Source organism: Mizuhopecten yessoensis, unplaced genomic scaffold, assembly GCF_002113885.1.
Source record: "Mizuhopecten yessoensis strain PY_sf001 unplaced genomic scaffold, ASM211388v2 scaffold11145, whole genome shotgun sequence".
NCBI classification, from domain to species: Eukaryota; Metazoa; Mollusca; class Bivalvia; order Pectinida; family Pectinidae; genus Mizuhopecten; species Mizuhopecten yessoensis.
This window is the reverse complement of record NW_018408902.1, coordinates 2,001,708-2,027,766: the sequence shown is the minus strand read 5'-3', so window position 1 is coordinate 2,027,766 and position 26,059 is coordinate 2,001,708. Positions and strand designations below refer to the sequence as shown.

At 35.0% G+C, this 26,059-nt stretch overlaps 1 protein-coding gene across 5 annotated transcripts; it reads right to left on the bottom strand.

The window, feature by feature from the left end:
- Positions 1-993: 993 nt before the first annotated feature.
- LOC110466774 lies at positions 994-26,058 on the bottom strand. 5 transcript variants are annotated; one of them, XM_021523523.1, is made up of 3 exons: positions 25,961-26,058; positions 4,967-6,176; positions 994-3,765 (listed from the first exon to the last, which is right to left on the bottom strand). In XM_021523523.1, exons 1-3 carry the CDS (start codon positions 26,006-26,008, stop codon positions 2,912-2,914), a joined length of 2,112 nt encoding a protein of 703 aa, XP_021379198.1. In that variant the 5' UTR covers positions 26,009-26,058; the 3' UTR covers positions 994-2,911. The 5 variants fall into 5 exon arrangements, with proteins under 5 accessions (XP_021379198.1, XP_021379201.1, XP_021379203.1 ...); XM_021523526.1 differs by lacking the exon at positions 25,961-26,058 and adding an exon at positions 25,049-25,154; XM_021523528.1 differs by lacking the exon at positions 25,961-26,058 and adding an exon at positions 25,055-25,129.
- Between the last annotated feature and the right edge of the window lies 1 nt (position 26,059).

Sequence of the window (26,059 nt, the reverse complement as noted above, 5' to 3'; positions counted from 1 at the left end):
ACCCATCGAACATAGAACAACAGTGATAGTTTACTAAACTGGCACTTAGATTGCATGCGTAGAAAAATTACCGAAGCAAAGTGTAAGCAATTAAAACCTCAAGCAACACCTAAACCAACACTGGTGGTAGTTCCAGGAGCTAACCACTACATTCGTGAAACATAAAGAAATGTCTAGTGGATTAAATGGACAGGTACTGGACAGCTACAAGTATTTCTTTGTACATTCTCCTATATAATGTACAACAAGAACAAAGGATGACATCACAACTGTGTTTTAAGTTGCAGTGAATGGTGGTTTTTTTTGCATTAACTTTCTGATCATTAAAAAAATGCACATGAAGACGGATGACAATATGGACTCTGAAAATAGAAAAAATAGATAGGACACAAATGAGGACTAAACATGATCAGCCAACTTCCTTAACCGATTATATTTTAAAAACGTAAATTTTCCTGGTTTTGTGTAAGGAAACAATAGGCTTGGAATCATATGTTGCTGAATTTTCATTTTATAAGATATTTAGATTCAACGAGTGTTAAATCCAGCAAATGCTTATAAAATTTGTCTTTAATAAAACATTGAAAACCGCTGAAGCAATGTGTTTTTTGTTTAATAGGCTGATTTACATGTACCTTGTTAATAGCGAAGTAATAATTCATTTAAGGTTTTACATCAGTATAGTAATAATAAGTGGGACGAGCAGAGTGACAAGTGTCCTGTAGTCGGTCAGCTTGAAATCATACAGACTATCGGTCAAATTAAAATTGCTATTATTATGAATGAGGGAATTGTCCTGCGTTTCTGAACACATTCGTATATCAAGTTTTGGAGAGGACTGATAATTGCTGCCAACTGTAAACCTAGTTTTCATTCGTCGCTTATGCTAATTAAACTCTTGACATACTACTTTATTTACTGGTATGACTGGCCTCAAAGTAATTAGGAGTTAATAAAATATTTTATTTCATATATCGAAAACAAACAAATCACAAGTGTTTGAATTATTTATTACAAATTTAAGACCATGCATTATATGCAAACATAGAACACAACTGAGCATAACACATATGCAAACTTGTATCATCAATCTTTATGAAAAACATAATTTACCTTAAACCAAATAAAAGCTATAAATATTAATCTTGAATAACTACCTCACGTTTTTTGTTTGTCAGTCGGATGGCTGTAAAAGGTTTTGTAAAAAATCATAATAATGATATATATGTGCAAACGCAGAGGTAGGGCATTGCGCTGTTTAACATCAATATACAAAAATATGTTTCCGTACTAATTTAAGTAAATGGATAACCACATTATGATTATTTTTACACTTCCATTTATTCTATAAGAAACCATTAAAAGTAATGACTAGCTAATGCAAACCAAAACGGTGATGTACGTTATATATATACCGTACACAAATAGCTTGATATGACCTATCTTAAATGTGTTGGTCATCCACCCAGCACCTTTCCTTCTTTATTATAGAACAACGGAGATTATTGAGAGTCCTACAAAAGCCAAAAGCTTTTCAGTATGGAAATGCTAGCGTTTCTCGAATTGAGTAAATGCGCAAAAATATGCCTGCACGCAAACATCTACAAATGTATTTATAATTTATATTGATTTTAGATCCAGTGCCAAAACAAAAATGTTCATATCGCTGTCAGTAATGAGTCACAATATGAACATCTCCACGTACGAAGTTTCTTTTGACAACAATTTATAAAGCACTAGCAATTTGGTGTCGAACAGAAACGTGCATGTAGGACGGACACGTTGGTCAAACTGTAAAAAAACGAAAATAGTACGTACGAAGGCACATCAAACAAAAACGTGAAGTTTTTTTCTGGTATAGTCTCATACATAACATTCTTTATTACTTTTCCTTTTATATTCAGTTAAATTATCTTTTGCACAACACATGACATTCTTAATTATTTTTCCTTTCATATTCAATTAAAAGTCTCCTGTACCACGCACAATTGTCTTCATTACTTTTCCTTTCATATCCAGTTAATAGTCTCCTGCACCACATATAACATTATTGATTATTTTTGCCTTTGATGTCTAGTTAGCAGTCTCCTGCAAAATACATATCGTCCCTCATCATATCTTCTGTCTTATTCTAAGTAGTATCAAGGTCAGCGACGACACATGCCTCAGCCGTGTTGGACAATGAGGTATCCTACTTAGAAACATGGTCAGAACGATGACCTAAATTTCTTTCAAAGCAATTGAAGCGTTATAATTCCATATTGGGAAAACGCTGAAATTCTGACTGTAACAAGTACGAATTATAGTTACAGCTCTAAGTATATAAGGCACAACAATATCAAACTTTTTGAAATAAAGATTTTTTAATTAAACACACCACGACAAAGGGATACTAAGGCTGTAGATGTGCCTTTGTCAAAAGCCTTTGTTTGTAGAGCGTAGATATAGCTCACAACATGCGTTTATATCTACATATATGTGTGAATAGTGTGTATGCAACAAAATTTCGACATATTAATCAAATATGTTGAAAAGAAGGTTACATTTCACAATTCTTTCATAAAATGCATTTCACTTTCGTTTCACATACTATACAAGACGTTAGTTATTAGGTGTGGATAAAAATGCATTTATGATTAACTTAAGGAAAAGACATCTTTAAATACTATATACCTGGCATAAAAGTTCAAAAACATATTAGGTACAGAAGCTTCCCTTCGTGAATGTTCACGTCTTTTGTTTCCACCTTATGGTTATGCTATATTCAACATATTACAATGTCTTAGTAGTATAGTTGCAGAACAATACATAATAGATTAACCTACATCTTAATCCTACAGCTAAGCTTGTCTCACTGCCAGAGTGTGTTACGTTGTACAGTAAAACTCTTCGTCATAATCTCCAAAAGTGGTTACTTTAACGCGTCCAATTGTTTCATCGCAGCATTTTCACTATGCTTGATCTTAAGAGATTCCTCAAAATAGTGTTTAGCTTCTGAAATCCTCTTTACAAGCTTCAAACAATAACCTAGCCAGTTGTAATACATGTACAGAACCCCTTCGTCACTCGACTCTTCCACCAACTTCTTGAATTCCTGGATTGTTTGGTGAACATCCTCACCTAACTTATGTTTACTTATGATAAGTAGCAAATGATAATATAATGTAAAGTTACTGGTAATGCGACCATCTTTACTGCCCGAAACTTCGGCAAGTTCGTACTGAATGACCTCTGGAACTACGACCTGTTCATCCTTTGTTATATCAAACGGGAGTGCCATGAATCGCGTCACTTTCTCTGCGCGTGAGAACCCTTTGTTACATACTGTCTGTTCGTAATCACGGTCATTGGCGTTGATTTCTATCCATATTGAAGATTTACATCTTCTTGTTAGATTGATTACATGACTTCCGGTGGCATCAAGATCTTGGAGGATCTCAACAGACCTTTCAGGTTTTTCAAGATGCAGATATAATGTAGCCATCTTGAGTTTGGCAGATGACATGTCAGCATTAAGGCCCTCCTTTAGCAAGTCTTCAATACGGGCAATTTCAGTTTGGCGGCTGTTTCCAACATTGGGTATGTCTCTACACAGATGACAGGCCATTTGGAGCGATAAATATGCCTTCAGCACAGCCTTGATGTTGTCGTCCAGAAGGGGACTCGACCGCTCGAGGAGGTTGACGATTATAGTGTTGAACATATCCAGGTCAAATGGCTTGGAAGTCTCGGTAGCATGTTGGAATAGTCGACGCATTTCATAGTCTGAAACAAACAACTGTATAGTGAAGAAAAAGAATAAGGAAATAGATTAAGAAAAAAACTCTCGGAAGTGTGTCCGCCTGGTGCATGCGGTGTGTGATTGAGTTTGGGCGTGGAATTAGTATGTCGCCATTTGATCACATTTCATGCAGGACTACTTTCCAATTATGTGACATGGGCATACGCGAATATTTCATGAATTCTCGTCATTCCGATAGCACAAGTCATGTGGAATGGAACATACCAGCATGTTCTAAGAATCGGCATTTTGACCATACTGTAAATTTGAAATCGGATAAAACGGTGTTTGATTAAATCTACTGAGGATTCTAAGAATGTTATATTTAAATCCCATAGCCCTGACTATCGACTTTCAACATGCAATAAGAAACAGGTTATTTGGAAGGGATATACAGACTGACAAAATAATGCACCTGTATGTCAAGTACTATTTTAAGTTCATGTTTGTTCTTTCCGTCTGTCATTTCAGCTTTGGTTTAGCATATCATAGTCTGGTTATTCTGCATCTTCGAAATCCAAGGGCTCCGCTTTCGATTAATATTTATTCTCTGCACCCCTGGATATGTCATGACAAAATCTAAGCCCTAACGCGTAGCCATTTGATTGTTTTCAGACATATATACTGACAAACGCAAAAATGATACCTGTCCTTTGGAGACGACTGATGAGCTTCACTAAAACCAACGGTGATTAGGTTTACGGTTATGCCGCTGCCCGATTCCGTTTAACTTGTATCGAGGAGATCAAAAGTAGGATGGAAACCGTAAATGTTCAGACTGATCATCTTGTCTGATCCGCAAGGTGGCAAGTATAGAATCTTCAATTTGTCATGGCATATGTATTCCAAGAGTGAACAGAACACATGTTTATCAATGAGGGAACCTTTGGACTTCTTAGTTGTATGTTCTGGGACACTCTACTTAGATAACAACATCTTACTGTATAATCGTATACAGCGACCAGTGAACGACTTTCTGCAAATCATGTGAATTTCCTTTTGGCTCTCTTATTTGGAACTATTAGCAAAGCTAGATACATGAAATGTTAACTAGCGACGAGCTATACTCTGACACATAACGCATAAGGAAGGGCATGGCAAATATAGATATCGTTCACCAACTGTATAGATGACATAGCCAGACTCCTAAGTGATATACTTACGAGATTGTTAGAGATTACTTACAGGTATGAAGAACTTCTTGAAAAAAGGCAAAGTCTAATCTTCGTTCTTCTTCAACATCTGTGACGCACATCATGGCAAACGATTGTTGAAGGTTGCGAAAGTCCTCCGCTCGCTGACAGAACGGCACTAGTTGTAGGAAGTAGCTACGCCCAGCTTGTTCTATATCATTTAGGAAATTAAGCAGATTAGCTAGAAGGACTGGTGTCATTGCCATAAACAAGTCGTAGCGTTTGACAAAGAAATTTGGACATGAACGATTTCTTGTGACATCCAAGAATTTTCCTAAAAGCAGTTCCATACACCTTGTGACGTTAACCTCCATCCAAGTGTCGAGTGGGTATTCCTGTAAAAGCCAAAAAAGACAGTGTTTCACAACCGTCTCGTTGAAGACAGTCTTTAGCGAGGCTGGCACCTTCTGATCTATGATGGAAAGCCAGTATCCGTACACGTTCATCTGCGTTTGATTAAAAGACTTGACAAGCTCTCTCTCGGGCACAGCAAAGGACAGCATGAACACCGTCTCCTCGTCATTGTCGTCATCCGACGGTACTACGAAACATCCCTTCCTCACCATCCTGTCCATCACTTCCTGGGCGGGCCATCCGCTCCTGCGAGGTCTCTGGACCATACTGAAAGACGCCGGCGGCCATGTCGAACATGGCAGACACGGCACCAGGGGCCCATCATCAGCTCCGAAGTTGGGCCCGGCTATAGTGTCTCTTGCAGACAACGCGAGCTCCTCAGAATTAGCGTTCTTGAGGCGTTGGTGGGACAGGTACCAATTTCCATCTTTCTGTATACACAGGTCATAAATAGGCTGATTGCGGGACAGTCCGTATGTTATGAGTTTAAGTGTATAATGTGTCGCTTTCCCAGGAACTTCCGAAAGTGAAAATGAATTTGGACTTCGTTGGGAATCATACATGGTGCACAAAACCACTAGCTTGTCACACGTTTTAAAGTATGAAGCTTTGCTATGCGTGGTTCGGAAACCTTCCCCTCGAGGTCCACATTCATGTATTTCATCTCCAGCCACCATCTTTCGTTGGCTTTCACGCGCTTCTCGAAACTTGTACCTCAAATCCAATTCTCTTCTAGACCCGTAATGTTTTCCTAAGTTCAGGGAGATGGCTAGCGGCAGAAGGAGGTTACTACCGTCGTTTACATCACGTTCTATCTGATCGTCATGCATTGTAGAGTCATGGTAACCCTGCAAAAAAAAAAAGGACATCTAAGTTTAAAAGTTAATTAAATCTCGGGAAAAAACGTGTTTCACTACAACAAAGGCAATACATATTTTATTAAACCGAAATAAAACAATAACTTTACGGTAAAGATGGTAACGTTGACACGTCATTGTTGTTTGTTTCAGTAACTCTCAACTTAAATGTGGTGGTTGTTGAAAGAAGGAAATATGACTGAAGAAATTCGAGCGCGGTAGAGAACGCGATGTTTCTCCGCCATAGAATGAAAAATATCCAATCAGACACACTGTTATAAAGATGAAATAGAATGATAAGGTTTGAGCAGTAGCCATGGTAACACAACACAATTATTCGTCATTGGTAGTCGGATTCTGACATTAAAGTCATATTCAAAGTTAAAATATTGTTAAAAAGACTCCCGTTGGCCTAAATATTTTGTTGTTTCGATTTGAAGTGGAAGAAGCCACGTAAACAATCAAGAGGCCCATGGGCCTTAACGGTCATCTGAATTTAACAGAGACTAATACTATTGTAGTATACATACTCAGTAGCAGTACAGTGGTACTGACAACAATTGTGATTGTGCAATACTGTATGTTGGCCATGGCGGCCATCTTGGATTACTGAGCAAACCGAAAAATAACAACACTTGGTCAGGACCATCTCAGGATCATTTCAGGAATGTAAGTGCTGAATCCCAATGGTGGAACTTGAGAAGAAGTTTGAAATGTGTTTTTCAAAATGGCGGCCATTGCGGGTATCTTGGATTTCAGACCGAATTGAAAAATAACAACACGGGGTTTTGAAGATGGAGTCCATGGTGGCAATCTTGAATTTAGGTCCGACCCGAAAAATAACAACACTTGGCCAAGACCATCTCATGATAATTTCAGGAAAGTTTGAGCTGAATCCCACTGATGGAGCTTGAGGATAAGTTTAAAATATGTGTTGTTCAGGAAAACCATGATTGTGCAATCATGTTACAAAATGGCTGCCATAACTGCAGTGTCGAAGTTTTAACCAGGCCGAAAAACAACAACACTTTGTCGGCTTCCCGTCCTTAACATTCCAACCAATTTCCAGCTCAATGGCACCAGTGGAACTGGAGAAGAAATTTAAAATGTGTTTTTAAAGATGGCGTCCATGGCGGCCATCTTTGATTTCAGACTGACCGGAAAATAACAACACTTGGTCAGGACCATCTCAGGATCATTTCAGGAATGTTGGTGCTGAATCCCAATGGTGGAACATGAGAAGAAGTTTAAAACAGGTCTTGTTCAGGAAAACCATGACTGCGCAATCATGTTACAAAATGGCTGCCGTGGCTGCCATGTCAAAGTTTTTACGAGGCCGAAAAATAACAACACTTTGTCGGCTTTCCTTCCTTAACATCCCAACCAATTGCCAGCTCAATGGCACCAGTGGAACTGGAGAAGGAATTTAAAATGTGTTTTTTTAAGATGGCGGCCATCTTTGATTTCGGACTGACCCGAAAAATAACAACACTCGGTTAGGACCATCTCAGGATCATTTCAGGAATGTAAGTGCTGAATCCCAATGGTGGAACTTGAGAAGAAGTTTAAAACAGGTGTTGTTCAGGAAAACCATGATTGCGCAATCAAGTTACAAAATGGCTGCCGTGCCTGCCATGTCAAAGTTTTTACGAGGCCGAAAAATAACAACACTGTCGGCTTTCCTTCCTTAACATCCCCACCAATTTCCAGCTCAATGGCACCAGTGGAACTGGAGAAGAAATCTAAAATGTGCTTTTCAAGATGGCGGCCACGGCGGCCATCTTGGATTCTTGACCGATCCGAAAAATAACAACACTTGGTCAGGATCATTTCAGGCTAGTTTCAGCTCAATCCCACTGTGGAACTTGACAAGAAGTTTAAAATGTTGAAAGTTTAGGACGGCGCACGAAGACGGACGAAGCAGGATGACTATAGGTCATCCTGACCCTTTGGCATCTGTGGATTCAACTTAAGGCCATCAAACATCATATATATAAATAACTGACAAATGTGACAATGCACCGGACAAAAACACTTAAAATACTTCTACAACCTTCAAAATACCAATAATAAAATGTCGATTATTATTGAATAACAACTTAATATCCAGTTTTAGAATTCTTGAAAAAAAGGACGCAAGAAGGTCAGACTTATATCCCCGACTGCGCTAAGAACAAATGAATTGTTCTTTCGAGAACGTTTTTTTAAACAATGGGGCTTAAGTCTTAAGGTAACTCTAATTGATAGACTTCATTCAGACTCCCTTGGTGTAAAGGCTATATGCACCAAGTAGCACTTTAAGAGAAGTAACGCGAACAGCATTTTTAAACAGATGGGCATAGATATAGATAGGGGAGGTTGCTCTAATATATGTAATTTAAACAGAGAATCATTCAAATCCGTGCAGTTGCTTGGGTGGAGAAGTGCAAACATTTTTTTTACAAAGGGGGCATAACTCTTATAACAAATAGCCGGATCAAAATTAAAAAAAAAAATCCGTTGCACAACTTGAGAGTGCGTTCACTAACTTCTCTGCATCAGCGAAGTTTCATGAAATCAGTTTGGGTTGGCTAACTTTTGTAAGAAGGGGAATCACTCTCATAAAAAGTGCCGGATCAAATTGTTAATAAAGGGTGCACAATTTCTGCTAGGGACGGACACACAATATATACAATCCGTTTGTTCCTCCATAAATTATAACTTAACCCCCTCCGAAATGGGGAACGGGTGACCCGGACTTCTGATAAATCACCCAATCCATGAAGTGAAGTGTATTCGATTAAAAAAATAAAATTCCGCCAATACGCTTAATTGACAAGATGACCACGACAACGTCAACGGGTTATCAGTAGCCTAACGTTTTACATAAAAAGTAACATTACTTTACAATAATAGTAACAATATTCAAAAAGGCTTTTCTTAAAGAATTTACATGGATTGGGGTTGAGAAAAGGACCCTGGGATAAAATTGGGGAAACATGTATCATCAACATATAACAAATTTTGGAAACTTTAATAATCATTACAACAAATCTGATTACGTGAAGTCGGACTTAAATTTTTCTAATCAACTAGAACCGTTTGCCAAAGACTTAAAAAATCCTTGCTATGCCTTGAAAATGGCCGGGTAAATACGCAAAAAAATGCAATGATTGTTTGACAACGGTTTCAAAATTGCATTAAAGTTTGTTAAGATTGTATCATTGTGAATTGTTCAGATACAACAAGTTCTATTTGTGACTAGGACTGTTCCAAATAATCGGTTTGCTTGTGCTTTACGTCATTTTGACAGCTATGGTCATTTAACCCAAAATCATCCATGCAAACGCAAATAGAGAATCGGAAAAGATGATCGAACCCGCCTAAAAGAACTGAAGGACGTATAAGTATCGGCCAATCAGATCCCAAGCAGCCATCGATGCTCGAAACTAAAAATTCGGTCTTTCGACATCAATAACCACTACTCATCACTCACACACAACCCCATGTGGTGGGCAGGTGACAGATATCCTTTCACGTTCGAACGGGAAATCGACCCCTTCACATCTAGATGAATAAAGAAAAGTATGACACTGGATAGACGGACGACGGACGCCGCGCCACGGCATAAGCTTACTTGGCCATTCGGTGATTTAAAATCACAGTGCGCTGTCCACTGCGTCACCCGACCACCACTCACCGCACAGCCTCAACAAAGTCAGGCCAAAAAACCTTCAGACCGTCATTGTTTCAGTCAATCAGAAGATACGGTGGCCATTTTAATCTCGAATATTTAAAGTAAATGCCACACGTATCATGCCTACAAATCACCATTGTAATGTGACAGAGAAATTGTACTTACAGTACTAAAAAGGGAAAATAACTAAGAACAAAACTGACCTCAATGCAAAGTGTACAAATAGATGATGAACCGTTCATGTGTAAAAAGTTTCTTTGAACTTCGTAGTTATTTGAAAGGAAATTCTTCAAGCCAGACTTTTGACTCTTAATATCAAACATTACATTGTATAAAATTGATAAAAAAGAAGATTTGTAGATGTTACTGCAACTTATGAAGCCATCTTCTATCAAGAATTTAAATGATTTCATAAAGTCAATTACAAATCACTAAGAACATTTTGTTTGTGGATGGTCAGATAATGTTCGGCAACACTTTTTCTTCACACAGAGGAAAAAAACGACTCCCAATATACCCCCAACTTTGGTAAGGAACATTAAAAACCTAAAATAGATGCAGTAAACCCAGGTAGACCATGTTTGTATGATCATTTATGCATTGATATGTATGGATTTCACGATTGGTATTTTTAAAGGGGAAATTGGGGAAAAATAATATTTTCTTTTGAGAATGGATTCAACCGACGTAAAAAATATAGATGAATTATAATTTCAAATATCTTGATATTTTTTCGTAATATAAAACATCTCGATTTAGAAAAATAAATATATTTTCCTTGATTTGTAGTCATATGTTTTGCCTGTTTATAGTGCAGCTCAGAACACGAGTCGATAATACAAATAGATCTATTATCCTCATATAGGCTATTGGTTTTGCATTTCATCTATATATGGGGGTGCCCTAAATTATCTGCCTCTTTCAAATTTTCAAGTCTACTGAGCAGACATACGGAGTCTAGTCAATCTTCTTCTTATTTTGAAATTGGTTATCTATGAAACATACTTTTCAAACCTAAATTTACATTTAAATTTTAGAGTTTACCATTGGAAAAAGTATGTTACTAACTTTTTCACGTGTCTTAAAAAAAATTCTGATATTTCAGTAGACTAGTGGATAGCATGCTATTAAATTGGCCGATAAAATGTGAAACACATTCGTCTCACTCTCTAGTGATATTAAGTATGTATGAGTGTAACAGGATAAAGTATGTGTAGGTTGTGTAACGTGAAGTACAAGAATTTCACATATGAACATTATTCGAACGCACCTTATTTGTCTGACGGTGCAAAGCTAACATTTTGTTTTCAACATTCTTTTGAACAAATTAGTAACCTAAAAGCACCGATCGTCTATTAATCAATATCATTGTGCCATTTCAGCAAAACTGAAAGTAATATATTTGTTTCACCATCTTACCCGAGATGACATCTTGTCTAATAATAGAATATCATCAATATGCCTGCTAACGTTATCAGTGGTACCACGGACTTACATTCTTATCTCATTCCATGTCGGTACCAACCGTTTCTGACAATGTCAAAGGAAAATATGAATAAAAAAATAAAATGTCAACCACTTTCAATCTATAAAATTCATAGGAAACATTACAAACCGCTGTGAACATCTTGGAGAGGACGCAACGTCACACGTACTGTACACATTCGGAACACCTCGCCCCGATTAGGATCGGTCGAGGAGATCCGGTCGAGGAGTTCCGAGTGATAATATACACACAACTCCGTAAACACACCCCCCCCCCCCCCCCCCCCCGAACTGTCTGTAATCACCAAGTTTCTTTCGATATTTAATAACAACACCGATAAGTTCAATGCCATTTGGTACTATCATCGCCCCGCAATTCATTTAAAAGAAACAAATTATATTTCATACTTTCTACCTAAAAAATAGCGTCAATATCATTTCAATTACGTTTTCTCTCCAAATATGTCTCTTGGTCCAAAACCAGGGGGAAATGAGCGAAATAATTAATATAAGCTTGACAAAAACAAAAAACTAAAACGCAGGCAGGGCACTGAGTATTACAGAACTCCTTACGAACGTTTTGTGTTTGTGGATGAATCTAACAATAACCGTTAGGCAATAATAAATCTTATTACTTATATAATGTATTTGATCAATAAAGGGTCCTAGACCATCTTATCAACACAACACATCCCAACTGCATAATTATTTCTATCAATTGTAAATCCGTCTGTCTTTACACCCCAATTCCTTTATAAATCTATATAAACGTAATGTACAAGAATTGTTAATGTTAACCTAATGACACAATAGAGCTAAACCTTATACGGACTGACCGACACTCAAGCAGCTGACCACGGGGTGACCGAATTATATACAGATACACACATGTGGCACACAACGCACAGGTCAGTATTTATCTCCCTTTACATATCTGTGTGAAGTATGTGCAGAATCCCTACAAGTTCTTTTGAAGTTCAGACACAAAGAGTTATGAATCACGGCATTATACACAACTCTAGATATAAACGCACACGTGATAAATCGTACAGGTGTGTAACTGCTCGGCTAGCATTGTGAATCACCTTTATAACTTTACAGACGGCTTCCCTACACGTAAACACGCACCACAAGACACATATATGTGCCTGGCCAGTATCGCTAATCTTTATGAAATGCTATTTGATTTTAATAAACCTTATTGACATATAATAATATTTATCTTATCGTAAAAAGTGCTCCATCAATTTAAAAAATCTTCTAACAACGATGCTAGTCATAGGCCTCTAACTGGCCAAAACAACGACAATAACACCGATGGTAGTCATGGGCCTCTAACTGGTCAAAACAACGACAATAACAACGCTTTGTCAAGGCATTAATAACATAATAAGTAGATACCAATTGTCGACCAGGATGGAACTAAATGTATCGGCCAATCAAAAGACGGGATGGCCATAACAGGAACTATCTCGAAAAATGAAAATAAATAAATAAATAGGCAATGAAGTTTACATTATGTGGAACTATATTGAGTGAAAAAGCGTTACTATGGTAATTACCAATTTAAGTGTGTTATTATCTTATCAGAATGGAACATACACGTTTGCATTTATCTGCTTATTAGCGCACTATGAAATATCAAAACAGTTGAAATTTGTTTAAGAAACTTTCCTCACCCTAAACATTGAAATAACAATAAAATCAATAGTATAACTGGTGAAAACAGAAATATTTTGGTATTACCGGTCGCTGGTTATAAATCAACTGTTTCTATGACAGTGTTCGTATTATTTTAATATTTCATTTACTGATTCAAAAAGAATTTATGTTTAAGAAAAAAGTGAAAAACAAAATGAAAAAAAAGCTTATATTTAAACATAGATAAATCTTATCTTATCTTTTATCATTGACTGAACAAAAACAGTTGCTTAAGTATTGACAAAAGTTTATCGACTGAACAAAAGAGAATATCTTATCGACTGAATAAAAAAGAAGCCTTACCCTAAACCTAACCCTATTTTTTATTGGTTGAACAAAAGATAGTAGCGCATTGACTGAACAAAAGACAATACCTTATTGACTGATCAACAGACAGTATTTTACTGGCTGAACAAAACATAGTAGCTTATTGACTAAACAAAAGATAGTAGATTATTGACTGAACAAAAGATAGTAGATTATTGACTGCACAAAAGACAATAGCTTATTGAAAGCTATCACTCAGTCATAGCTTGACAAAGGGATCAGTCGGTCTTGAAATTTTGCGACACGTTTAATACGTACATTGTGGAGAAAGTAAAACTTTGATATCGACCTACTGATCAAATTTAAGAAAGATCTCTCAAGTTCTTCCTGAGAAATAGCACTAACAAACTTCACTGTCAAAATTAAAGATAGCCACTTGTTGACCTTTTTGTTTAACCAAACAATCTCGAAAGAAAACATAAACAACCACAGACCAAGGGGAACCTTAAATTTGAGAAAGATCCCTCTAGTACTTCCTGAGAAATAGCAGTGTCAAATTCCAAGATGCCACTTTGTTTATCTGATCAACCTCAAAAGAAAACATGAACAACAACAGACAAAGGGGAACCTACATAAAAAAAAGAGAAATAGCACTAACAAACCTTTTTCAGAAATGAATCGATCGTTTTCTGAAGCGTGTAGAACTATGATCTTTATCGGAAATATTTCTGGTTTTCTGGTGATGAACAAAATTAAGGATTTACACCTCTGAGAAGTCAAACATTTCCTGTTTTAAACTTATTTTCTTATATGCATTTTTTGAAAAAGGAGTTAATGGCATAGTAAAATGCAAAAAAATAATAAATGTCCGTGTGTTCGTTTTTTTAATTTGCTATGATGGGTCAAAGATACCAATTTAACATAATATGTGATTTTAGATGATTTTTTTAGTTTTAACCATTTGCAGAACATACACTTTCTTCCAAGTGTGTAATCAGATATGTATGAATGTTTTTAGAATTAATAAAAATAGTCTTTTCTTTCAAATTATCAAAGTAAAATTTCTTAAGATTATTTTTTGTTATCTCAGAAAAGCAATTTCAGTTACCCCTACACCCTATAATTTAATGAAAAAATACTATTTTTTTCATCAATTTTTGCATATAAAAAAATCTGTAATATTTAACTTTCGACTCATCAGTTACAAAGTAACAAAAGTGCAATATTTACAGTGCATAATACAAAATAACATTTTATAACATTACACAGCATAACACACACATTCACTTCACCATGACACACAAAAACAGTATCATAGAAGCTGTTTATAATAATTGGATTCTTCTCGAATTTGCAAATTATATATATTTCCCTAAGTTCGTTATTTCTTTTGGTATTTTTCACACTCAGTAGACATATCGATTTAAACATGCTTGGCCTTTTAATCTCATCAGTTTTCAAAAAAAAAATGCTCGTAAACTAGAATAACGTGGGCATTTAAGAATGAAATAAAACTCATCTTCAACATCATCTAAATTTAGTGCAACCGATTGATAAAGTCAAATAAATACAATATAAAAGCTAAAAGAAATATTTACACAATTATATAAAGAATAAAAGCAATCGTCTTTGGCATATTGCGATATAATTTAGGAATTTCAAATCAGAACTGAAAATGATGAAGTGAAAGCAAATGCTTCAAAAAGGTAAAAAAAAATCCTGCATCAAATATGGCATCCATTATGGGTTCTCTCGTCTTTTCCAGAAAAAAGGATGTCGGTAATAAACGATTTAAGATAAAGCGACCATGTTCGTTATCATCATAAAAGATGTATTTAACACACACACAGGCGATTGTACCTTGTAAATTTAGTAATAGATAAAGTAGTATTAGATACAGAAGTAATAGATACAGCAGTAATAGATACAGTAGTAATAGAAACAGTAGTATTAGATACAGTAGTAATAGATACAGTAGTAATAGATACAGTAGTTATATATACAGTAGTATCAGATACAGAAGTATTAGATAGGGTAGTAATAGATACAGCAGTAATAGATACAGCAGTATTAGATACAGTAGTATTAGATACAGTAGTAATAGATACAGTAGTATTAGACACAGTAGTATTAGATACAGTAGTAATAGATACAGCAGTATTAGAAACAGCAGTCATAGATACAGTAGTATTAGATACAGTAGTAATAGATACAGCAGTATTATAAACAGCAGTCATAGATACATTAGTATTAGATACAGTAGTAATGTAGTAATAGATACTACTGTATCTATTACTAATGTATCTAATACTACTGTGTCTAATACTACTGTATCTATGACTGCTGTTTATAATACTGCTGTATCTATTACTACCGTATCTAATACTACTGTGTCTAATACAGTAGTAATAGATACAGTAGTATTAGATACAGCAGTATTAGAAACAGCAGTAATAGATACAGTAGTAATATATACAGTAGTAATAGATACAGTAGAAATAGAAACAGTAGTATTAGATACAGTAGTAATAGGTAAAGCAGTATTAGATACAGTAGTATTAGATTCAGCAGTATTAGATACAGCAGTAATAGATACAGTAGTAATATAAACAGTAGTATTAGATACAGTAGTAATAGATACAGTAGTAATAGAAACAGTAGTATTAGATACAGCAGTAATAGATACAGTAGTATTAGACACAGTAGTATTAGATACAGTAGTATTAGATAAAGTAGTAATAGATACAGTAGTAAAAGATACAGTAGTAATAGATTCTGTAGTAATAGATACAGCAGGATTAGATACAGTGGTTTTGTATACAGTAGTATTAGATACCGTAGTAATAGAAACAGTAGTATTAAATACAGTAGTAATAGATACTGCTGTATCTATTACTGCTGTATCTAATACTACTGTTTATATTACTACTGTAGTAATAGATACAGTAGTAATAGATACAGTAGTAATAAATACAGTAGTATTAGATTCAGCAGTATTAGATACAGTAGTAATAGATACAGTAGTAATAGATACAGTAGTAATAGAAACAGTAGTATTAAATACAGTAGTATTAGATACAGTAGTAATAGAAACAGTAGTATTAAATACAGTAGTATTAGATACAGTAGTAATAGATACAGTAGTATTAGATACAGTAGTATTAGATACAGTAGTAATAGATACAATAGTAATAGATACAGCAGTAATAGATACAGCAGTAATAGATACAGTAGTATTAGATACAGCAGTATTAGATACAGTGGTTTTGTATACAGTAGTATTAAATACAATACAGTAGTAATAGATACAGCAGTATTCAGTAGTAATAGATACAGTAGTATTAACTACAGTAGTAATAGATACAATAGTAATAGAAACAGTAGTATTAGATTCAGCAGTATTAGATACAGTAGTAATAGATACAGTAGTAATATATACAGTAGTAATAGATACAGTAGTAATAGAAACAGTAGTATTAGATACAGTAGTAATAGATACAGCAGTATTAGATACAGTGGTTTTGTATACAGTAGTATTAAATACAGTAGTAATAGATACAGTAGTAATAGATACAGTAGTAATAAATACAGTAGTAATAGATACAATAGTATTAGATACAGCAGTATTAGATTCAGTAGTATTAAATACAGTAGTATTAGATACAGTAGTATTGGATACAGTAGTATTAGATTCAGTAGTATTAGATACAGTAGTAATAGATACAGTAGTAATAGAAACAGTAGTAATAGAAACAGTAGTATTAGATACAGTAGTAATAGATACAGTAGTAATAGATACAGTAGTAATAGAAACAGTAGTATAAAATATATAGAAATATAAAACATTGAAATAACTTTTATAAAAATGAATAAAAAAACAAACCAAATAAAGTATCAAAGGACTCAGAGGCCGTGTATGAATTATCGGTACGAAAAGACAACAGCAAGAATCAATGAGACTAATACAAAACAGATAAAATAATAAATAACCATGAACAAAAGGTAAAGTATTGAACGCCCCATAAGGCTAAGTGTAAAGATTATTTCGTTTCTTTAATTTTACACACAGTTCGAGCAAGTTCACAAATGTACAATCAGAAACAGGATATGGACACAGGCTAAGAGCTTATAATAATCCACTTCCTTCAAAAGGAAATTACAATACTGAGACGGACAGCATGTTAACGTTACGTTGTCAACAGATTTTCAATCGGGTTTTAATAATAATTGTATAAGTTAAATACCAATACTGAGTCGTTGTGAGCCTACTATTCCGTCTTTGCGTATTGCAGAGTTATCTTCTCTTGAGAGAAGGTATTGATTGTTACGTCATTTGTTTGTGTGAGAAAATTACGTCGTTTTCTCAAAAATTGATGACGTTACTCTCACAAACAAGTGACGTAACAATCAATACCTGCTCCCAAGTGAAGATAACTCTGCAATACGCAAAGACGGAACACAGGGGAGGGAGGTGTGGGGGGACTGGGGAGGGGTGAGTGTACAGGGTGTTGCCAGAGACAAAAGGTTAAACAACGACAGATACTAAATCATATTTAAACACTTCCAGTTCACAAATCATATCAAGAAGCATTTTCAAAAGACAAAAACTAATACTAATTCATATTTAAATACTTAAAATTTACAAATAATATCAGGAAGTAGTTTCAAAAGCAAAATGCAGGTACTAATTCTTATGTAAGCACTTCAGATTCACAAATCATATTATAAAGCATTTTCAAAAACAACTCGTGTACACGTGCATTTTCATAATTTAAGAGATGTAACAGGTATATCATCACACACGTTTTGTTGTTATGATAAATCATTGAACACAGATGAACAGGTCATACTTTTCTGCAGGAGAGAGATTTTCATCTCCAAATAATAGCAAATGTGTAGTGAGGTCATAATTTACTATCGGGTTGAGTTAACCACTAAGTTTGATGGGAGTTACTTCCCTTTATCCATAAAAAAACATAATGTACTGTGTGTGGAAAGGTAACTACATTGTATGTATTTAGATGATAGATAGATATTGATGGAAGAATAAAAGGGCAGATAGATTTGTCTGTGTGGGCGTGATGGTTGGAGGGAGATGTTGAGATGGATGAATGGATGCTAGTAGCCTAATTGTTTTGTTACTGATGTCTTGTGCATCATTCTTTTGTATAAAGGGTTTGACAATTTTACAATTTAATTGTTCGCGCTTTCGGCTATCGCTAAATGTTGCAGATATAGCAGACAATAACACTGATGACTTTCTGCACTCAATATCTGCTTAACCAGGTACCTTCTCCCTGCTTCGGGAAATCAATCAAACCAGATATCCTTAAGTATCTATGATCAGCTCCATAGGACACCAATAGAGTTCTATTTTGATAACGGATATATTATATATATATGGGAAAATTATATTTACAAATACTTGTAAGATACCACCAACAATATAATGCCAAAACACTCTTTAATATTAATTCGACCTGCCATTTACTCTACATCCCTGTATAAAACCAACACCTATCTACGAGTGAAAGCCCAGTATATATTTGAAACACAATCACATTCAATGACGAACATAACAACGGATTTGAAATCTGAAACGAAAATTGTATCCTTCCTCGTTGATAAAGAAATTCATGGGCATTACAGAACTCACAACAGCCCGTCTCAGGTCATTGCAAGTTAAGCTTCATTTACGACATAGGTGCTGGATAGCCATATGGCCTTGGTTGTCCAAACGTTACTTAACTTTAACCAGTGGTTAGTGAAAAGTACATGATTCGTCGGTACAGAGCGAAACCGCTACTACACCATGTACATTGTGTTCAAAACACATGTCGTGTCAGATATCGATACTGTATACCACACAAGACATGTTGTATCATCAAAGTCTGAGCCAGGCTGATGGACACGCCCCCTTCTACTGACACACTTCACCAACGATTTTTTTCTCGTGCCACAGTGATTTTTGCCTCGCTCACCTCGGCTCCGACTTATGACATATTTGACTAGCCTTGAAAAAAAGTGTAGTTTTAGATCCTCTGTCTCTCAAACCACATTAAATGACATCCCTGCAGGTCTGGGATCGAAAAAAGAGTACACCTGCTGTTACCCACTGCATGATCCTAAGAGGCGACTTTTGTGGGGAACCTCCCTGCAGAATTTGGGATTTGTTTTGTGCCCTATATTTGGGGACAATAAAGCGACCAAAATAAATCGGCTGTAGCACCCATTGCAATGTCTGAGGTATTCGTTTTTGCTAGCGCCTTGCTTGGCAAAACCTCAATTTTGGCTTTAATGTTGAACCTGGGGAGCATACAGCCGGAGCTGCCATTTCGGCGCTAACAGCTAACATTCAACAATTCTAGCAATGCCCAACCACGTACTCATTTACAGCTGAGTAGACTGGAACAAGCGGAGTAAAGTATCCTGCTCAAAGATACAACACAGTGTCGTGCCGTGACTGGAACCCGCAATCCTTCAGTGACGGTCCGGCGTCCTACCACTAGACTACCGTGTCTCTTAAATGACCTTAGCTGTTGATAGGACAGTAAACCCGGATAGCCTAACCATTAAATGAACCAAATAGTTCCACTTTAGACGGGGACGAATCATATATCATCTAGTATTGAAAGGCAAACAATCCCTAAACAAAATATATTTCATCTTATACTTTGATCTTGTTGAAGTATTACTGATAATGAATAAATGGATATGTATATATATATATATATATATATATATATAAATGTCCCTGCTGAGCGTCGAACCCATTACCTCTAATTTTTGGGGATGTCGTCTTAACTACGCAATATTCGACAATAAATGAGTGCTATAGTTTCCATTGACAATATCGTAGCACAGGAAGTCGTGAGTACTTGTTACCCCTTTTTTCACACAAGATAATAGCGCGAAAATTACCCCGGAACAGTAATATATGATAGAATTTTTCACTTCCCGCTTCAAAAAATAAACTACATGAATCTCCGCACAGACCGTGCTAACTAACGGCTTATCGCTAGGTACTGACAGGTTCTTATTATGAGACCATCACGTAGTTTAAAACAGTGAAATTTTATGGTTGTATTTTACTTAAAGCTGGCAGATAAAGCATTAAAATTACAAATGATATAACATTATTTACATAAAACTCTTTCAATTTTGTCTTATAAACCACAGAATATTTAAATAAACTGGCGATTTGTTCACTTCAGTGACAATTATTCATAAACATTCCTGTTGAGTTTTTAAACCGCTATGAGAGACAAAAAGAAGTTCTCGATACACACGCTTATGTACGCTTCTCATTCCTGGAATACTCCTTACCAAACCGATCTGGGTAGTCGGTGTTAATCGATACTTCCTTATGCAAATCGCTGGACAAAAGACTGTCACTATAACTGGAATCAGTGAGTGAACACCAATCTGTACATTCTGTTAAGTGTCTCCCTTTTCTGGCTATTTATAACATGACGAGCATACCAAATAACCTAAACAAAATGGAAGAACAATAATGAAATTCGGGCTGTATATATACCGAATACTTTATTTTTGAGACTTTTTACTTGTTGAATATACTGTGAATCTGAGGTCAATATTATGTCTTTGGTCAATCTGAGAACATATTCACAAAGTAAAACAATTTCATATCAACTAAATAACAAAACGTTAGGGTATTTCCGGTGTAAGTGAGTATTAGGAAGTCAAATCTCGGGAGAGATACGGTATTTCCAATTACTATGTATTGGATTTGATAATAGGCGGATCTCGGCAGAATCTGACGATTATGGCATATTATTTCATATTAGGATACAGGTCTATCAACCAATAAGAATCAGTTTATTTATAAGTTATCTACTGAACTCCAACTCTGACTTGTAATACTGATCGCTAGAATTAAAAGCTAAGGAACCAATAAGTAAACATTTTGGTTTGTCGATGCAGAAAGAAAAACAACGTGTACTTAATATTGCACCATATTGCCATTTTGTTTACTTAGGACTCATTTGTGGTAATGAAAAGTATGAAAAGTCATGTTCTAGTATTTCAACACGTGCAGAAATACAGCAAAAGATGAAAGCTACCTATAACAACCTTTCACAACATTACAAACCATCTTTTCTAAAAATAACATTTTATGTAAATAAACCTTCAGTATATGGGATCTTGAAAACGAAATAATATTGCGTCATATAATACAAACCGCTCACTCAGTCATAGCTTGACAAAGGGACTAGGCGGTACGTACATCGTTTGTTTAGAAAATAAAACTTTTATATCACATATTTCCAAATGAGAATCATATTGAAGATATAAGATTGCGTCATAATGCGAAACCTCTCACCCTTACTTTCATTTGAAACCAATAGGGAAATATCTTACAAACGAACTGCTCATTGTCCCCTCAGTTTTAGGAGGTATAGATTTTCCATTATTTATATATATCAGTTTTAATATAAACATTATAATTGAAGCATACGTCATTCAATTATGGAGAGTTGTTCCCACGGGTTTTCGTCATAGGATAACTTTGGTATACAGACGTAGACCACACAAGGATATAAACCCGTGCTTTTACAGTAACAGAATGGTCATTCTCCCAGATAATTCTGTATTCTTATATATGCATAGTGCTTGTGCTCGTTTTACCAGATATGTATATATATATATATATATATATATATATATATTACATGGCCATTAAATGTAAAAATCGACCATATTATATATCAATAGATTTCTAATAATATATTTGTTATCATATAATATTTCATCTTTTCTGATTCCATTATAACGATAAAACAACGTCAGATTTATACAAATACATTTATTACGCATATTTAATCATTTGAAAATGTGTGAATCATTTGAGTTCCAATCTTAAATTGGGATATTTTTCTAAACGATATGTTTCAATTCTTTAAAAACCAAACCCAAAACTGGGTGGTTTTTTTTTATCTGTAGGGTCGGAGGTAAAATATGATTTGGGTATTTTCACGCGATATGCTGGTATTTGATTTTCTGTTCAGGTTTTCGAATGAGCCGGGGTATGTGGGCAGTGAGTAAACGCGACCATTGTTAGAGAACTATCAAAAAGTCGGATTTAGGGTCGAACGGGGAGCCTCAGTTCCTGGAATCAGCAGACCAGGGACACACACAAAGCCCATCATAGCTTCAGACTTACGTGTAACTTCTCTCCATTACCATAAGGACATATCTGGTAAACATATAGCATTTCCGTAATTAAATGATAATAAATTATCTTTACTATTATCAGTTAATTTTTGTCACAATTGGTCGGTTTTGGATCTTTGTATAAAATATTATGCAACTCGTAAACTTTTAGTTATTTTCAGTATTATTTGCAATAATGAAAATCGTTCTCTTCGATTGTATAAATGTATAGTAGTAAATAACTAATAAATATTCTTCGGTTCGGTTCATGGTTTTCTATTGAGTTTTTTTTTTTAAATAAAATTGCGATACTTTAAGAGATTGTGCTGACAGCCATGGTTTGAAAGCAGTTCATGTTGAGTGAAACATGATTTTCGAATTTATTTTGAGACGACCCCTCGAACGCACACATCCGGAAATTGCCACCATTTAGTTAACAGCGCTATACTATCAATGTGCTTCACGTTGGTAAAGCGAGATACCTGTTACTTTGCTTGTAGTCGTATGCTGTCAACAAAATCTTTTCTTAGAGTAAGTAATCACTCTCCTGCAATTTTTCTTTTCGTTCATTGTAAATGAATAATGAAGTGTTTTGTATTTATATACATGGTAATTAAAGTATTGATACTGCTGTAATTTCTCTGCTATGCATCATGGGTAATAACGGACCCTTTTCTGTCAATGGCAATAGCTGTGTTCACGATTGTGGTAAGTGACTCAGTTCTATATTTAATCAAGGGTATTTCCATGTTACTTTATATACAAATAGTCTATAAATAAAACCTCTGAAATCAAAAATTTCTATTTATAACCAATGGGAAAACCATTAATATATTACTATAAATAAGCACATATTTCTTACTGAAAACAGAACTGGGTTTTTGATATATATATGAGGCAAAGAAGTAATTCCAATAGTGTGAATATTAGTTAAGGTGTGTATGTGTATTACGTCATCTTATACTAAAGCTGGGAGTATTTATAGCGATTACTATATACGTACGTTGGAGTTTGCTAAGCGACAGAAGAAACCACAACACAGATATGCTGTTTACAATACCAATACAAAAGTGATACTTATACGAAGGTATCAAGTTATATATATATATATCTTTGAAGAATATACTTTCATGACGAATTAAATATGCTGTATTGACAGCTACGTGGTAACGTGATCCCTATAGGATCTGCTTTTATTATCACCTTTCATGATAGTAGAATGCAGGAAAAGTTAAGGCGATTGAAAACATTCTTTGCAACTGAATTCAGCAAGAGACCAACAGTAAAATAGAAAGCACAGGATAACATCAATATACTGGGACAAAACTTGAACTCAGTGTCGAAACGAAAAGACAAGGACAGAGAATTTGAAGACACAAAATCAAAATAATGCAGTTTAATCTCATCTCAACCTATAAGAGAGAAACATTAAATAAAGTAATGAAAACAAAGCATGTCACGGCATTTATATTAAAACAATCACGTGACGCATGTGGTAATATTTGAAAACAGAAAGGCTTTTTGGTGCCACAGTTAGCAATCCACGCCCATGTTGCGAGATTATCCTCGTCTTGTCGCAAAAGCCTATTTTTGTTTATTTTACTTGAAGAAGATAACCAAAAATTCCATGTAACAAATTTAATTATATAGTTTTTTACAGTAAAAATATCATCAACTGCACCTTTCATCACATATGTGACCGATGTGATAAGTTTTGTCACTTACATTTATCATGTGACTAAGATATATATTTGTTGTTGATAATTCCGACACAATACATTAATAGTTATAGATGAGACAGCATATGGAGCCAAAATTAGAATGTCCTTTCCAGTAGGCATCGGGTGATTTAAAGAATGTTATCTATCATTGCAAAAAACCAAAATACACCAAACCGAAAAACACAACCAATGGCAAACCTTAATTCAGTCTAGAAACAGAAGGAACAAAGGAGCTAGACAAACCCACCCTTATAATTCCTTAACTAAATGACCTGGAAGGTTGCAGCATTTCCTGAACCACATGGTGCATTATATGATGTGGGACCCAGGAAAGTTGGTCACCATGAATCTAGTCGTTATTGAATAAAACAATAATTGTGGTAGATTCTGAATTTTTACAATTGATATCAGGTAATGTTTTTTCGTCGTGGAATTGAAGATCTCTTATACAAAACCTACTCATTTTATAGGCGCACCCACCAGTAAAATCTACGAACATGCACTCTTATCAGGAGTGCTATAGTTTTCGTTTATCAAACGTTTCTCAATATTGTGAGACTGATCACCAAAATGATTTCTTAGATTCTTTGTCGTTCATAAACAGATTCAACCAAATACTTAGAGATATACTTTCATTTAACACAAGATCTGTGCAGTCCACATTACTCTTTAGGAACTAAATGATTTCATTGTTTTCTGGCATATTGTGTTCCTACGGTATACATATATAAATTTGTAAAATATTCTTTACAGATGATACACTTAATAAAAATTCGAAAATTCGGGAACTGATGTGCGTCATCATAAAGATTTCATGGAAATTGCTGTAATATATTTACCCTCACTTCAGCATTTCTTCTAGTTTTCTACTTCCAGGAATTACAGTATAGACTCCTATTTTAAGAGTGAAGTTATTCATTATCAAATAACTTCCGGTCTACCCAATTCAACAAATGCGACAGAAAATTCATAAGCGACACAAAAGTATCCGATTAATAACAGAGAGCATATTTTCCAACTTTAATTAACAAAACGGATAGCGTTGAAAATTTAATAATAAAACAAATGTCAGATATTTGTAGAACAGTTCTCGTATATCCGTGAGTTCGAACGAGATTTCAAAGAAGAGATGATCTCAAAAGTTTTCTTCCTATTTCAACTTTACGTCCAAAGTACAATAAGAAAAAGAATGTTCGGTATCAGTAACTTAAGTACATGTTATTAGGATATTTCACACGATTGCCTTTCTTTTAACCTTGTTATCGAAATCCCCCCCCCTTTTTTAGACTTAAAGCAAGCAAAAGAAAAAGCAAAGAATGAAATTAAATTAAATGCGTAAAATGTAATTCAAATTCAAAATATAAAACCGTTAAAATCAGTTGCGTTTTGAAATATCACTAAAATGTTCATATCGTTGATAAGGTATAATTAAAGTAAAACTGCACTACACGTCTTTGAATGTTATTATAATTGTTATTATTACTATCAAATAATCTGTATATGATGGGTTGTGTACCATACAAGCTTAATTTTTTTCTGTAATGTAATAAAAGAAAAGCTTTTCCAAACAACGTTGATTTCTTATACAAGTGTGATGATTGTTTACCGGCATTTTTTGATACACGTGTTAAACAAAGAGATCTGCGAATCAAAATAGAAGTTAAGCGCGAATAGCTCGAAACAATCATTCCGAAGGAAAAATGCTTCTTGGTGTAACAAGTATTTGAACTGTTGCTGCCTAAAAAACTTACGTTATTAACAGGGTATCCTCGACTCGAACTATTTAGGAGAGAATCCATGCTGCTTATACGTCCGCCATTAAAAGGACACGTGATATAGAGATTACCGAT